The sequence below is a fragment of the Salmo salar genome, chromosome ssa10, assembly GCF_905237065.1.
Source record: "Salmo salar chromosome ssa10, Ssal_v3.1, whole genome shotgun sequence".
In the NCBI taxonomy this organism is placed as follows: domain Eukaryota; kingdom Metazoa; phylum Chordata; class Actinopteri; order Salmoniformes; family Salmonidae; genus Salmo; species Salmo salar.
The window spans coordinates 120,648,786-120,662,508 of record NC_059451.1 but is presented as its reverse complement, the minus strand read 5'-3'; the positions used below and the strand labels follow the sequence as shown (position 1 = coordinate 120,662,508).

At 47.4% G+C, this 13,723-nt stretch overlaps 1 protein-coding gene across 1 annotated transcript in view; it reads right to left on the bottom strand.

The window, feature by feature from the left end:
- Positions 1-6,120: 6,120 nt before the first annotated feature.
- The window catches only part of LOC106561713 (homeobox protein aristaless-like 4), a 35,700-nt gene continuing 28,097 nt past the window's right edge, over positions 6,121-13,723 (bottom strand). Inside the window, exons 3-4 of the mRNA XM_014125927.2 lie at positions 6,927-7,055; positions 6,121-6,500 (exon numbers count right to left, since the gene is read on the bottom strand). Coding sequence (XP_013981402.1) covers positions 6,159-6,500; positions 6,927-7,055 — 471 coding nt within the window. The 3' untranslated portion in view covers positions 6,121-6,158. The remainder of the gene's footprint in view (positions 6,501-6,926; positions 7,056-13,723) is intronic.

Here is a 13,723-nt window from a genome sequence, read left to right as displayed (position 1 = left end):
ACGCATACCCCCACACACACACGTTTGGGACCCTCTACCTTCACTGTGTGTGTGTGTGTGTGTGTGTGTGTGTGTGTGTGCGTGCGTGCGTGCGTGCGTGCGTGCGTGCGTGCGTGAGCAAAGCAACCATTTCCATCCATTCAATTCACAGAGAGCAATTTATTTTTAGAATCGCTTCAAAAACATCAGTCAAATCAACAGTCAACAAGTTAATTCTGTACAAAGAAGTTCATGTCTCAAAGTTCTCAATGACGGGTTTAGTAGGCTGTTCATCTCTGTGGCAGATACAGTGGCACAGTGTTGACTTATTCAGATAAGACCAACAGTGGCTCAGCGTTGACTTATTCAGATAAGACCAACAGTGGCTCAGCGTTGACTTATTCAGATAAGACCAACAGTGGCTCAGCGTTGACTTATTCAGATAAGACCAACAGTGGCTCAGCGTTGACTTATTCAGATAAGACCAACAGTGGCTCAGCGTTGACTTATTCAGATAAGACCAACAGTGGCACAGCGTTGACTTATTCAGATAAGACCAACAGTGGCACAGCGTTGACTTATCCAGATAAACTGCTGCCCCAAAGGAAGAGTCTAAAACATTTGTTGTAATTCCAATAACTTATTGCAATGTCACACAAAATTATAATTAAGGCACAATCAAAAATCAATAGAAATACAAAATGAATATATACCCCCCCAAAAAAAACTTTAAACACTTTAAAGCTTTAAAGCCACAAACAAATTACAAATATATTTCAACCTGGGTAAAAAACTATCCTTGCGAGCCACTAATCTCGCTGTATGGAAGAGCATATTTATTTAATCTCGCAAGATCCGTGTGGCTTCTGAAACGAGGGAAAATCCAGCGGGGAAACATCAAACGAGCACACAGCATTTCTTACACATTACGGCAAAGAACGAGGTTAATACTTAAAAAAAAAAAATATGATACATACATTTTCAAGGCTAAAGGTTTCTCTGAAAGAGCCACTATTGAACAAATGACCCCCCCCCAAAAAAAATGACTAACAAACACAAAAACATTACTCTACTAAAAGTGTACACATTAATACACATAACTAGGATTCTCTGTTGCTCTGTATCAGTAGTATCAAAATAGAAGGAGATATTAGTTAGAGGATTTAGAGGATTTAGAGGAGTTAGAGTCCCCATGGGGATTAGAGTTAGAGGATTTAGAGGAGTTAGAGTATTTAGAGGAGTTAGAGTCCCTATGGGGATTAGAGTTAGAGGAGTTAGAGGAGTTATAGGAGTTAGAGGAGTTAGAGTCCCTATGGGGATTAGAGTTAGAGGAGTTAGAGTCCCTATGGGGATTAGAGTTAGAGGAGTTAGAGGAGTTAGAGGAGTTAGAGGAGTTAGAGTCCCTATGGGGATTAGAGTTAGAGGAGTTAGAGGAGTTAGAGGAGTTAGAGGAGTTAGAGGATTTAGAGGAGTTAGAGGAGTTAGAGGAGTTAGAGGAGTTAGAGGAGTTCGAGGATTTAGAGGAGTTAGAGGAGTTAGAGGAGTTAGAGGATTTAGAGGAGTTAGAGTCCCTATGGGGATTAGAGTTAGAGGAGTTAGAGGAGTTAGAGGAGTTAGAGGAGTTAGAGGAGTTAGAGGAGTTAGAGGAGTTAGAGGATTTAGAGGAGTTAGAGGATTTAGAGGATTTAGAGGAGTTAGAGGAGTTAGAGGAGTTAGAGGATTTAGAGTCCCTATGGGGATTAGAGTTAGAGGAGTTAGAGGAGTTAGAGGAGTTAGAGGAGTTAGAGGAGTTAGAGGATTTAGAGGAGTTAGAGGAGTTAGAGGATTTAGAGGATTTAGAGGAGTTAGAGGAGTTAGAGGAGTTAGAGGATTTAGAGGATTTAGAGTCCCTATGGGGATTAGAGTTAGAGGATTTAGAGGAGTTAGAGGAGTTAGAGGAGTTAGAGGATTTAGAGGAGTTAGAGTCCCTATGGGGATTAGAGTTAGAGGAGTTAGAGTCCCTATGGGGATTAGAGTTAGAGGAGTTAGAGTCCCTATGGGGATTAGAGTTAGAGGAGTTAGAGGAGTGGGGCGCTATCTATCTTGGAGGAACAGTAAGTAATACTGAGAAACAGACACTTCTACAGGGCAGGAGAAGACATGAGCTTCACGTCAGTTAGCATCATCATTTGTTTTGTTGTTAGGCCCGATCAGGTTTGATAGTCTGTACATTACATTTAATGCAGTCAAAATGCCGGAATTACATGCAACTGTCTAATTTTCATATTCTGAATCCTCAACCAGACTTTTAAGGAGAGGGAGGGAGGGAGAGGCGCCATCCAGACATCCAGCCAAGAGGAGAGGGAAAGGGGATATCTGAATCTAGTGACAGGCCCAATCACTGTCTAGTGACAGGCCCAATCACTGTCTAGTGACAGACCCAATCACTGTCTAGTGACAGGCCCAATCACTGTCTAGTGACAGACCCAATCACTGTCTAGTGACAGGCCCAATCACTGTCTAGTGACAGGCCCAATCACTGTCTAGTGACAGGCCAATCACTGTCTAGTGACAGGCCCAATCACTGTCTAGTGACAGGGCCAATCACTGTCTAGTGACAGACCCAATCACTGTCTAGTGACAGACCCAATCACTGTCTAGTGACAGACCCAATCACTGTCTAGTGACAGGCCCAATCACTGTCTAGTGACAGGCCCAATCACTGTCTAGTGACAGGGCCAATCACTGTCTAGTGACAGACCCAATCACTGTCTAGTGACAGACCCAATCACTGTCTAGTGACAGACCCAATCACTGTCTAGTGACAGACCCAATCACTGTCTAGTGACAGACCCAATCACTGTCTAGTGACAGGCCCAATCACTGTCTAGTGACAGGCCCAATCACTGTCTAGTGACAGGCCCAATCACTGTCTAGTGACAGGCCAATCACTGTCTAGTGACAGGGCCAATCACTGTCTAGTGACAGACCCAATCACTGTCTAGTGACAGACCCAATCACTGTCTAGTGACAGACCCAATCACTGTCTAGTGACAGGCCCAATCACTGTCTAGTGACAGGCCCAATCACTGTCTAGTGAAAGACCCAATCACTGTCTAGTGGCAGGCCCAATCACTGTCTAGTGACAGACCCAATCACTGTCTAGTGGCAGGCCCAATCACTGTCTAGTGACAGACCCAATCACTGTCTAGTGACAGGCCCAATCACTGTCTAGTGACAGGCCCAATCACTGTCTAGTGACAGGCCAATCACTGTCTAGTGACAGGGCCAATCACTGTCTAGTGACAGACCCAATCACTGTCTAGTGACAGGCCCAATCACTGTCTAGTGACAGGCCCAATCACTGTCTAGTGACAGGCCCAATCACTGTCTAGTGACAGGCCCAATCACTGTCTAGTGACAGACCCAATCACTGTCTAGTGACAGGCCCAATCACTGTCTAGTGACAGGCCCAATCACTGTCTAGTGGCAGGCCCAATCACTGTCTAGTGACAGGCCCAATCACTGTCTAGTGACAGACCCAATCACTGTCTAGTGACAGGCCCAATCACTGTCTAGTGACAGGCCCAATCACTGTCTAGTGAAAGGCCCAATCACTGTCTAGTGACAGGCCCAATCACTGTCTAGTGACAGGCCCAATCACTGTCTAGTGACAGGCCCAATCACTGTCTAGTGACAGGCCCAATCACTGTCTAGTGACAGGCCCAATCACTGTCTAGTGACAGGCCCAATCACTGTCTAGTGACAGGCCCAATCACTGTCTAATGTTTGTGTGTTATTCCTGCCTGTCGCTAGGGGAGAATGTGTTTCCTGTAAGCTGATAGGTCGGCGCTGGGAGGGAGGCGGCCCTAGAGGAGGATATTACACATTCACTTGAAATGATTGCCAATCGTACACTTTCTGCCCTCCACTCCCCCCCGACCAAGTTGGCATGGACCCGTGTCGTTTGTGTCGTCCATAGTTACAGGAACCTAGAAACAGGGATCCCATGCAGTCCTAACCAAACACAGATGTTGTTTCAGATGTTCACTTATTACCATACCATTAATACCTCCTAGACAATTGGTCATTGTGTTGCTGTGAGAAGAAAGAGAAAAGTTATGAATGAGGCTGATTCATGACGACTTTGCTCTGGTTCGTCAATGCTCTTCATCGAGGAGTTCGCTCATTAGAGTTGTAGTGTTTGTAAGGTGTTGTTGTGTCCTCAGAGGAACCAGGCCGGCTTGAAGTGGATTTGTTTCAGGTGGTGGGGTTTCAACAGAACAAGAGGCACAGGGTGGTTGGTATAGGGAATAAAGAGGAACAGGGTGGTTGGTATAGGGAATAAAGAGGAACAGGGTGGTTGGTATAGGGAATAAAGAGGAACAGGGTGGTTGGTATAGGGAATAAAGAGGAACAGGGTGGTTGGTATAGGGAATAAAGAGGCACAGGGTGGTTGGTATAGGGAATAAAGAGGCACAGGGTGGTTGGTATAGGGAATAAAGAGGAACAGGGTGGTTGGTATAGGGAATAAAGAGGCACAGGGTGGTTGGTATAGGGAATAAAGAGGAACAGGGTGGTTGGTATAGGGAATAAAGAGGAACAGGGTGGTTGGTATAGGGAATAAAGAGGAACAGGGTGGTTGGTATAGGGAATAAAGAGGAACAGGGTGGTTGGTATAGGGAATAAAGAGGCACAGGGTGGTTGGTATAGGGAATAAAGAGGCACAGGGTGGTTGGTATAGGGAATAAAGAGGAACAGGGTGGTTGGTATAGGGAATAAAGAGGCACAGGGTGGTTGGTATAGGGAATAAAGAGGAACAGGGTGGTTGGTATAGGGAATAAAGAGGAACAGGGTGGTTGGTATAGGGAATAAAGAGGCACAGGGTGGTTGGTATAGGGAATAAAGAGGAACAGGGTGGTTGGTATAGGGAATAAAGAGGAACAGGGTGGTTGGTATAGGGAATAAAGAGGAACAGGGTGGTTGGTATAGGGAATAAAGAGGAACAGGGTGGTTGGTATAGGGAATAAAGAGGCACAGGGTGGTTGGTATAGGGAATAAAGAGGCACAGGGTGGTTGGTATAGGGAATAAAGAGGAACAGGGTGGTTGGTATAGGGAATAAAGAGGCACAGGGTGGTTGGTATAGGGAATAAAGAGGAACAGGGTGGTTGGTATAGGGAATAAAGAGGCACAGGGTGGTTGGCATAGGGAATAAAGAGGTACAGGGTGGTTGGTATAGGGAATAAAGAGGCACAGGGTGGTTGGTATAGGGAATAAAGAGGAACAGGGTGGTTGGTATAGGGAATAAAGAGGAACAGGGTGGTTGGTATAGGGAATAAAGAGGCACAGGGTGGTTGGTATAGGGAATAAAGAGGCACAGGGTGGTTGGTATAGGGAATAAAGAGGAACAGGGTGGTTGGCATAGGGAATAAAGAGGAACAGGGTGGTTGGTATAGGGAATAAAGAGGAACAGGGTGGTTGGTATAGGGAATAAAGAGGAAAAGGGTGGTTGGTATAGGGAATAAAGAGGCACAGGGTGGGGAGCATAGGGAATAAAGAGGAACAGGGTGGTTGGCATAGGGAATAAAGAGGAAAAGGGTGGTTGGCATAGGGAATAAAGAGGAACAGGGTGGTTGGCATAGGGAATAAAGAGGAACAGGGTGGTTGGCATAGAGAATAAAGAGGAACAGGGTGGTTGGCATAGGGAATAAAGAGGAACAGGGTGGTTGGCATAGGGAATAAAGAGGAACAGGGTGGTTGGCATAGGGAATAAAGAGGCACAGGGAAAATGGCACGTTCCCCCTTCAGAGATCTGAGAGATCAAGTAGCACCACTCTCTCTGTCTAGGGTCTTCTTTTCACTTTTCTTTCTCAGCGTCTCCTGCTGATTGTCATGGTGACGTCATAGTTCTTATCATTATAAAGCTGCTGAATTCGCTGTAATCGTTTCCTGTGATGGTCTCTCCTATCATCTCGGTTATAGTTCATTCATTTGACCTGCTTTGGTATTATTAGTGCTATCAGGTGGCGTAGTCGTAGTCCCATCCTGGCCTTCCTCCTCGTCCTGCTCCTCCTCCTCCTCCTCCTCCTTCCCAGTACTGGGCATGGCCTTGTCCAGGTTCAGGAGAGTATGGATGAGGAGGCAGAGTTAGGGCGTGTCTGTCCAGGGTGGGGCCAGACCCAGGAACAATCCCATAGCATCATGTGTTCCAGGAGATGGCAGCGCTGTGTTCCTTCGCTTTCATACGCAGCGCCGCGATACTAGAAGACTTTCTGTCTGGGTCGACACAGGTCAGGTCGTAACCATTGAGACCCCCACCACCTCCGCCCATTCCTCCAGCACCAAAGAGACTTCCCATGTGTGTCTGTCCCATGTGACCCTCATGCCCCACTACGCCCGGGCTGGGCACGCCTAGGTAGTCGGAGACCCCTCCATGGGGGTGGGGAGGCATGCAGGAGGTGACTGACCCGTCACAGGGCACCACACAGCCGGGTACAGGAGAGACACCGCTGCCCCCACCTAGCCATGATGGGTTTTGGATCTACATGGAGGAACAGACAGGTGCACGAGGTTTAGGAGAAATCAAATATTTTAATCCAGAAACAAAATGCCGACTAACTTGATTTTCTTCTGGAAGCGAAAGTGGCTAACTAGCAGAAACAGCAGATTCAGTCACTCCCCTTTACAGAACAACCCAAACGTTCCAGTTAAAATCTCCGCTTTTACTTCACAAGAGATTACTCCAGAGGAGGCTGGTGGGAAGAGCTATAGGAGGATGGGCTCATAGTAATGGCTGGAATGGAATTAGTCAAACATGTGGTTTCCATAGAGTTTGATACCGTTCCATTTACACCCTGAGCACGTCCTCCTATAGTTCCTCCCACCAGCCTCCTCTGGATTACTCTTATTCCTCACTTCCATGCTTGTTCATACTGTAGTTATGAGCGCTCTCCCATCCCTTCTGTACCTGTGTGTAGTTCTCTGGCCTGGTGAGGAGGGGTAGCTCGTAGGCAGTAGAGAAGTGAGTCCTGACCTGCTGCATCTGACCAAACCTCTCCCTCTTCCTCCACTTAGCACGCCGGTTCTGGAACCACACCTGCAGAGAGGAAGAGGACACATCAGAAACAACAATTCATCTGATTTATAACGGTGTCATGGGCTCAGTCTCATCTGGTTTATAATGGTGTCATGGGCTCAGTCTCATCTGGTTTATAATGGTGTCATGGGCTCAGTCTCATCTGGTTTATAATGGTGTCATGGGCTCAGTCTCATCTGGTTTATAATGGTGTCATGGGCTCAGTCTCATCTGGTTTATAATGGTGTCATGGGCTCAGTCTCATCTGGTTTATAATGGTGTCATGGGCTCAGTCTCATCTGGTTTATAATGGTGTCATGGGCTCAGTCTCATCTGGTTTATAATGGTGTCATGGGCCCAGTCTCATCTGATTTATAATGGTGTCATGGGCCCAGTCTCATCTGGTTTATAACGGTGTCATGGGCTCAGTCTCATCTGGTTTATAATGGTGTCATGGGCTCAGTCTCATCTGATTTATAATGGTGTCATGGGCTCAGTCTCATCTGGTTTATAATGGTGTCATGGGCTCAGTCTCATCTGGTTTATAATGGTGTCATGGGCTCAGTCTCATCTGGTTTATAATGGTGTCATGGGCTCAGTCTCATCTGGTTTATAATGGTGTCATGGGCTCAGTCTCATCTGATTTATAATGGTGTCATGGGCTCAGTCTCATCTGGTTTATAATGGTGTCATGGGCTCAGTCTCATCTGGTTTATAATGGTGTCATGGGCTCAGTCTCATCTGGTTTATAATGGTGTCATGGGCTCAGTCTCATCTGGTTTATAATGGTGTCATGGGCTCAGTCTCATCTGGTTTATAATGGTGTCATGGGCTCAGTCTCATCTGGTTTATAATGGTGTCATGGGCCCAGTCTCATCTGATTTATAATGGTGTCATGGGCCCAGTCTCATCTGGTTTATAACGGTGTCATGGGCTCAGTCTCATCTGGTTTATAATGGTGTCATGGGCTCAGTCTCATCTGATTTATAATGGTGTCATGGGCTCAGTCTCATCTGGTTTATAATGGTGTCATGGGCTCAGTCTCATCTGGTTTATAATGGTGTCATGGGCTCAGTCTCATCTGGTTTATAATGGTGTCATGGGCTCAGTCTCATCTGCTTTATAATGGTGTCATGGGCTCAGTCTCATCTGATTTATAATGGTGTCATGGGCTCAGTCTCATCTGGTTTATAATGGTGTCATGGGCTCAGTCTCATCTGGTTTATAATGGTGTCATGGGCCCAGTCTCATCTGGTTTATAATGGTGTCATGGGCTCAGTCTCATCTGGTTTATAATGGTGTCATGGGCTCAGTCTCATCTGATTTATAATGGTGTCATGGGGGAGGGGAGGATAAATCAGAAACAACACTCTTAGAAAACAGGGGCTACTAGAACCAGGTAGCCTAGTGGTTAGAGTGTTGGACTAGTAACCGAAAGGTTGCTAGATCGAATCCCTGAGCTGACAAGGTATAAATCTGTTGTTCTCCCCCCTGAAGAAGGCAGTTAACCCACTGTTCCCCAGTAGGCCATCATTGTAAATAAGAATTTGTTCTTAACTGACTTGTGTAGTTAAATGAAGGCTGTCGCTGTAGGAAAACAGTATATAGTTCCAGGTAAAACACTTTTTGGTTACAGGTAGAATGCATTTTGTTCCAGGCGGAACCCTTTTCAGTTCCAGGTAGAATGCATTTTGTTCCAGGCGGAACCCTTTTCAGTTCCAGATAGAATGCATTTTGTTCCAGGTGGAACCCTTTTTAGTTCCAGGTAGAATGCATTTTGTTCCAGATGGAACCCTTTTTAGTTCCAGATAGAATGCATTTTGTTCCAGGTGGAACCCTTTTTAGTTCCAGATAGAATGCATTTTGTTCCAGATGGAACCCTTTTTAGTTCCAGATAGAATGCATTTTGTTCCAGGTGGAACCCTTTTTAGTTCCAGGTAGAATGCATTTTGTTCCAGATGGAACCCTTTTTAGTTCCAGATAGAATGCATTTTGTTCGAGGTGGAACCCTTTTTAGTTCCAGATAGAATGCATTTTGTTCGAGGTGGAACCCTTTTTAGTTCCAGATAGAATGCATTTTGTTTCAAGGTGGAACCCTTTTTGGTTCCAGTTAAAAACCTTTTTTCATCAAAGATCCACCATATATCAAACAGAGATACATCCTACATGGATACATTTTGATGGACCTGCCTTTGTTATGACAAACCAAAACAATAAACTCCATTCAACTAGTGAGAGTAGCCTGACGTCAGACTGTCTAATCCACCGAGGGTGAAGAAAACCGTCTACACATTCAACTAGTGAGAGTAGCCTGACGTGAGACTGTCTTAACCACCGAGGGTGAAGAAAACCGAGGGTGGTTTAAGGCCCTGCCATAGGTCGCGGGGTTGACGTATCTTTAAAGTTCTGTTGATGTTTCTCGGGATGCTGTGTCTCATTTTCACTGCAGGTTGCCGAGCTCTCCTCCCTTGGAATGTTGTACGCGATCCACATCTGGACCTGCAGCATCTCATCCACATGTGGACCTGGGGCATCTCATCAATCACACAGTAGACTAGACTAGGTGTGCTCACCTCCGCTGTCATCACAACAGGACTCCTCTCATATAATACATTCAACAACCACTAAAACCACTGCCACATATTCTACAAGTCTTTGTGTTACTGTACAGTATGTTGGTAGAAAGGGTTGGGGGAGAGGGGAGAGTGGGAGAGGGGTTGGGGAGAGGGGGAGAAGGGGAGAGGGGTTGGGGAGAGGGGGAGAAGGGGAGAGGGGATTGGGGAGAGAGTCCTGGGGGAGAGGGGAGATGGGTTGGGGGAGATGGGTTGAGGGAGAGGGGGAGAGGGGAAGGGGTTGTGGGAGAGGTGTTGGGGGAGAAGGTTTCGGGGAGAGGGGTTGGGGAGAAGGTTTCGGGGAGAGGGGTTGGGGAGAGGGGAGAGTGGGAGAGGGGTTGGGGAGAGGGGGAGAAGGGGAGAGGGGTTGGGGAGAGGGGAGAGTGGGAGAGGGGTTGGGGAGAGGGGGAGAAGGGGAGAGGGGTTGGGGAGAGGGGGAGAAGGGGAGAGGGGTTGGGGAGAGGGGGAGAAGGGATTGGGGAGAGAGTCCTGGGGGAGAGGGGAGATGGGTTGGGGAGATGGGTTGAGGGAGAGGGGAGAGGGGAAGGGGTTGTGGGAGAGGTGTTGGGGGAGAAGGTTTCGGGGAGAGGGGTTGGGGGAGAGAGGTTCAGTAGAGGGGAGAGAGGTTGTGGGATAGGGGAGAGGGGATGAGGAGTTGGGGGGGAGGGGAGAGGGATTTGGGGAGAAAGTCCTGGGGAGAGTGGGAGAGAGTACTGGGGGAGAGGGGTTTGGGGAGAGGTGTTGGGGAGAGGGGGAGAGGGTTTGGGAGAGAGGCGGGAGGGGGAGAGGGGTTGTGGGAGAGGGGTTGGGGAAGAGGGGGAGAGGGGTTGGGGAGAGTTGAGAAAGGGTGAGGGGTTGGGGGAGAGGGGAGAGAAGGAGAGGGGAGAGGGATTCGGGGAGAAAGTCGCGGGGAGAGGGGTTGGGGAGAGGGGTTGGGGGAGATTGGAGAGGGGGAGAGGGGTTAGGGAGAGGGGAGAGGGGGTTGGGGTAGAGGTGAGAAAGTCCTGGAGGAGAGGTGTTGGGGAGAAGGGAGAGGAGGAGAGGGTTTGGGAGAGAGGGAAGAGGGGGAGAGGGGAGAAGAGGAGAGGGGTTGGGGAGGAGGAGAGGGTTTGGGAGAGAGGGAATAGGGGGAGAGGGGAGAAGAGGAGAGGGGTTGGGGAGGAGGAGAGGGTTTGGGAGAGAGGGAATAGGGGGAGAGGGGAGAAGAGGAGAGGGGTTGGGAGACAGGGGTTGGGGAGAGGGGGAGAGAGGTTGGAGGAGAGGGGAGAGGGGGAGAGAGGTTGGAGGAGAGGGGAGAGGGGGAGAGAGGTTGGAGGAGAGGGGAGAGGGGGAGAGAGGTTGGAGGAGAGGGGAGAGGGAGACAGGGGTTGGGGGAGAGGGTGAGAGAGGTTGGAGGAGAGGGGAGAGGGGGAGAGAGGTTAAGGAGAGGGGAGAGGGGGAGAGAGGTTGGAGGAGAGGGGAGAGGGGGAGAGAGGTTGGAGGAGAGGGGTTAGAGGGAGACAGGGGTTGGGGGAGAGGGGTTGGGGAGAGGGGGAGAGAGGTTGGAGGAGAGGGGTTGGGAGAGAGAGTCATTTTCTTTCTCTCTTCCCTGAAGTTTCTTCTGCCCCGTCTCTCTCTCTCTCTCTCTCTCTTTCTCTCCTCCCCTCTCTCTCTGTCCCTCGCTCTCTCTCCTCCCCTTCTATTCGGCGAAGGGAAGTGGGGATATTGGAAAGTGAGCTGGGAGAATGTTCAAACTGGAGATTGTTTTCATTTCATGTTTAATTTCCTGACGCCTAAGCTCTTGGCTTTCCTCAGCTAACCCCCCTGACCTTCTGGAGACTCACAGACAGGAGCAGTGGACTAGCTACACACACACACACACACACACACACACACACACACACACACACACACACACACACACACACACACACACACACACACACACACACACACACACACACACACACACACACACACACACACACACACACACACCATACATTATTCCATCCTTACCCACTCACATTAACACATTTTAAAATCTAAAAACACACACTTGTCCTGAATTAAACACAGTCCAGTTAATACATTCCTGTTATCTTCTACTGGGACCCATTTTAACACACATGACGTCCTCCTCTAAGGCTCTGGGTGCATTGTGGGTCATATATCTCTGAGGATTTTGCTCTCTTCAGCGCGTGTGTGTGTGTGTGTGTGTGTGTGTGTGTGTGTGTGTGTGTGTGTGTGTGTGTGTGTGTGTGTGTGTGTGTGTCTGTGCGTGCTGGAGTGTCAGTGTGTGCGCTGCTTCCCGTTGAGCGGCAGTAGGAACAGAGACATGAGGCCAAATAGTTGTGAGGAGAGATTCATTGAGGGAACGTTATGAAGACCAACGTGATGTTCATCACTGATGCTCCGTCTCCTATTCCCAAAGCCGGAATCACAGCAGAGCAGCAACCCCCTCTCAGTTCAGCACGACCAGGACCAGCATTACAGCTGGCTGCACACAGAGAGAGAGAGCACACTAGTTAGAAACACAAGAGCCATGACGTTAGCTCAGCTGAACAGGAAAACTCACTTCTCTCTCTCTCTCTCTCTCTCTCAGTGTATATATGACGTTCTGATCTCATTTGGATTATTATCTTATGGTGTTCTCGTCTATAACTGGTTTGAACTCTGTCATGTATTTTATGTTTTGTGTGGAAACCCTGGAAAAGTAGTTGCAGGGTTGTGCAATATCTAATGGGAATCCTAATAAACTCAATTTTAGATCGCGTCAATGAATTAGAACCATAATCTGACGGGAGAACTCTGGGATAGCTATAAAATATTAACCCCGTTTAAACTGTATTGGCCCATTCTGTTTTTTCTTTACCTCACTGTCATCGGATATACAGTTGAAGTCGGACGTTTACATACACCATAGCCAAATACATTTAAACTCAGTTTTTCACAATTCCTGAAATGTAATCCTTGTAGAGATTCCCTGTCTTAGGTCAGTTAGGATCACCACTTTGTTTTAAGAATGTGAAATGTCAGAATAATAGTAGAGAGAATGATTTATTTCAGCTTTTATTTCTTTCATCACATTCCCAGTGGGTCAGAAGTGTACATACACTCAATTAGTATTTGGTAGCATTGCCTTTAAATTGCTTAACTTGGGTCCAACATTTCAGATAGCCTTCTACAAGCTTCACACAATAAATTGGATGAATTTTGACCCATTCCTCCTGACAGAGCTGGTGTAACTGAGTCAGGTTTATAGGCTTCCTTGCGTGTACACACTTTTTCAGTTCTGCCCACAAATTTTCTATAGAATTGAGGTCAGGGCTTTGTGATGGCCACTCCAATACTTTGACTTTATTGTCCTTAAGCCATTTTACCACAACTTTGGAAGTATGCTTGGGGTCATTGTCCATTTGGAAGACCCATTTGCGACCAAGCTTTAACTTCCTGACTGATGTCTTGAGATGTTGCTTCAATATATCCACATAATTTTCCGTCCTCATGATGCCATCTATTTTGTGAAGTGCACCAGTCCCTCCTGCAGCAAAGCACCCCCACAACATGATGCTGCCACCCCCGTGCTTCACGGTTGGGATGGTGTTCTTCGGCTTGCAAGCGTCCCCCTTTTTCCTCCAAACATAACGATAGTCATTATGGCCAAACAGTACTATTTTTGTTTCATCAGACCAGAGGACATTTCTCCAAAAAGTACAATCTTGGTCCCCATGTGCAGTTGCAAACTGTAGTCTGGCTTTTTTATGGCGGTTTTGGAGCAGTGGCTTCTTCCTTGCTGAGCGGCCTTTCAAGTTATGCCGATATAGGACTTGTTTTACTGTGGATATAGATACTTTTGTACCTGTTTCCTCCAGCATCTTCACAAGGTCCTTTGCTGTTGTTGTCACGTCCTGGCCAGTATAAGGGTTAATTATTATTGTAGTTTGGTCAGGACGTGGCAGAGGGTATTTGTTTTATGTGGCTCGGGGTGGTGTTTTTCTAAAAAGGGCATTTGATTTAGTATTCCGGGGTTTTTGGGAACTGTTCCTTGTCTACGTATTTCTATGTTGATCTAGTTGGTTGTATGTCTATGTTGAG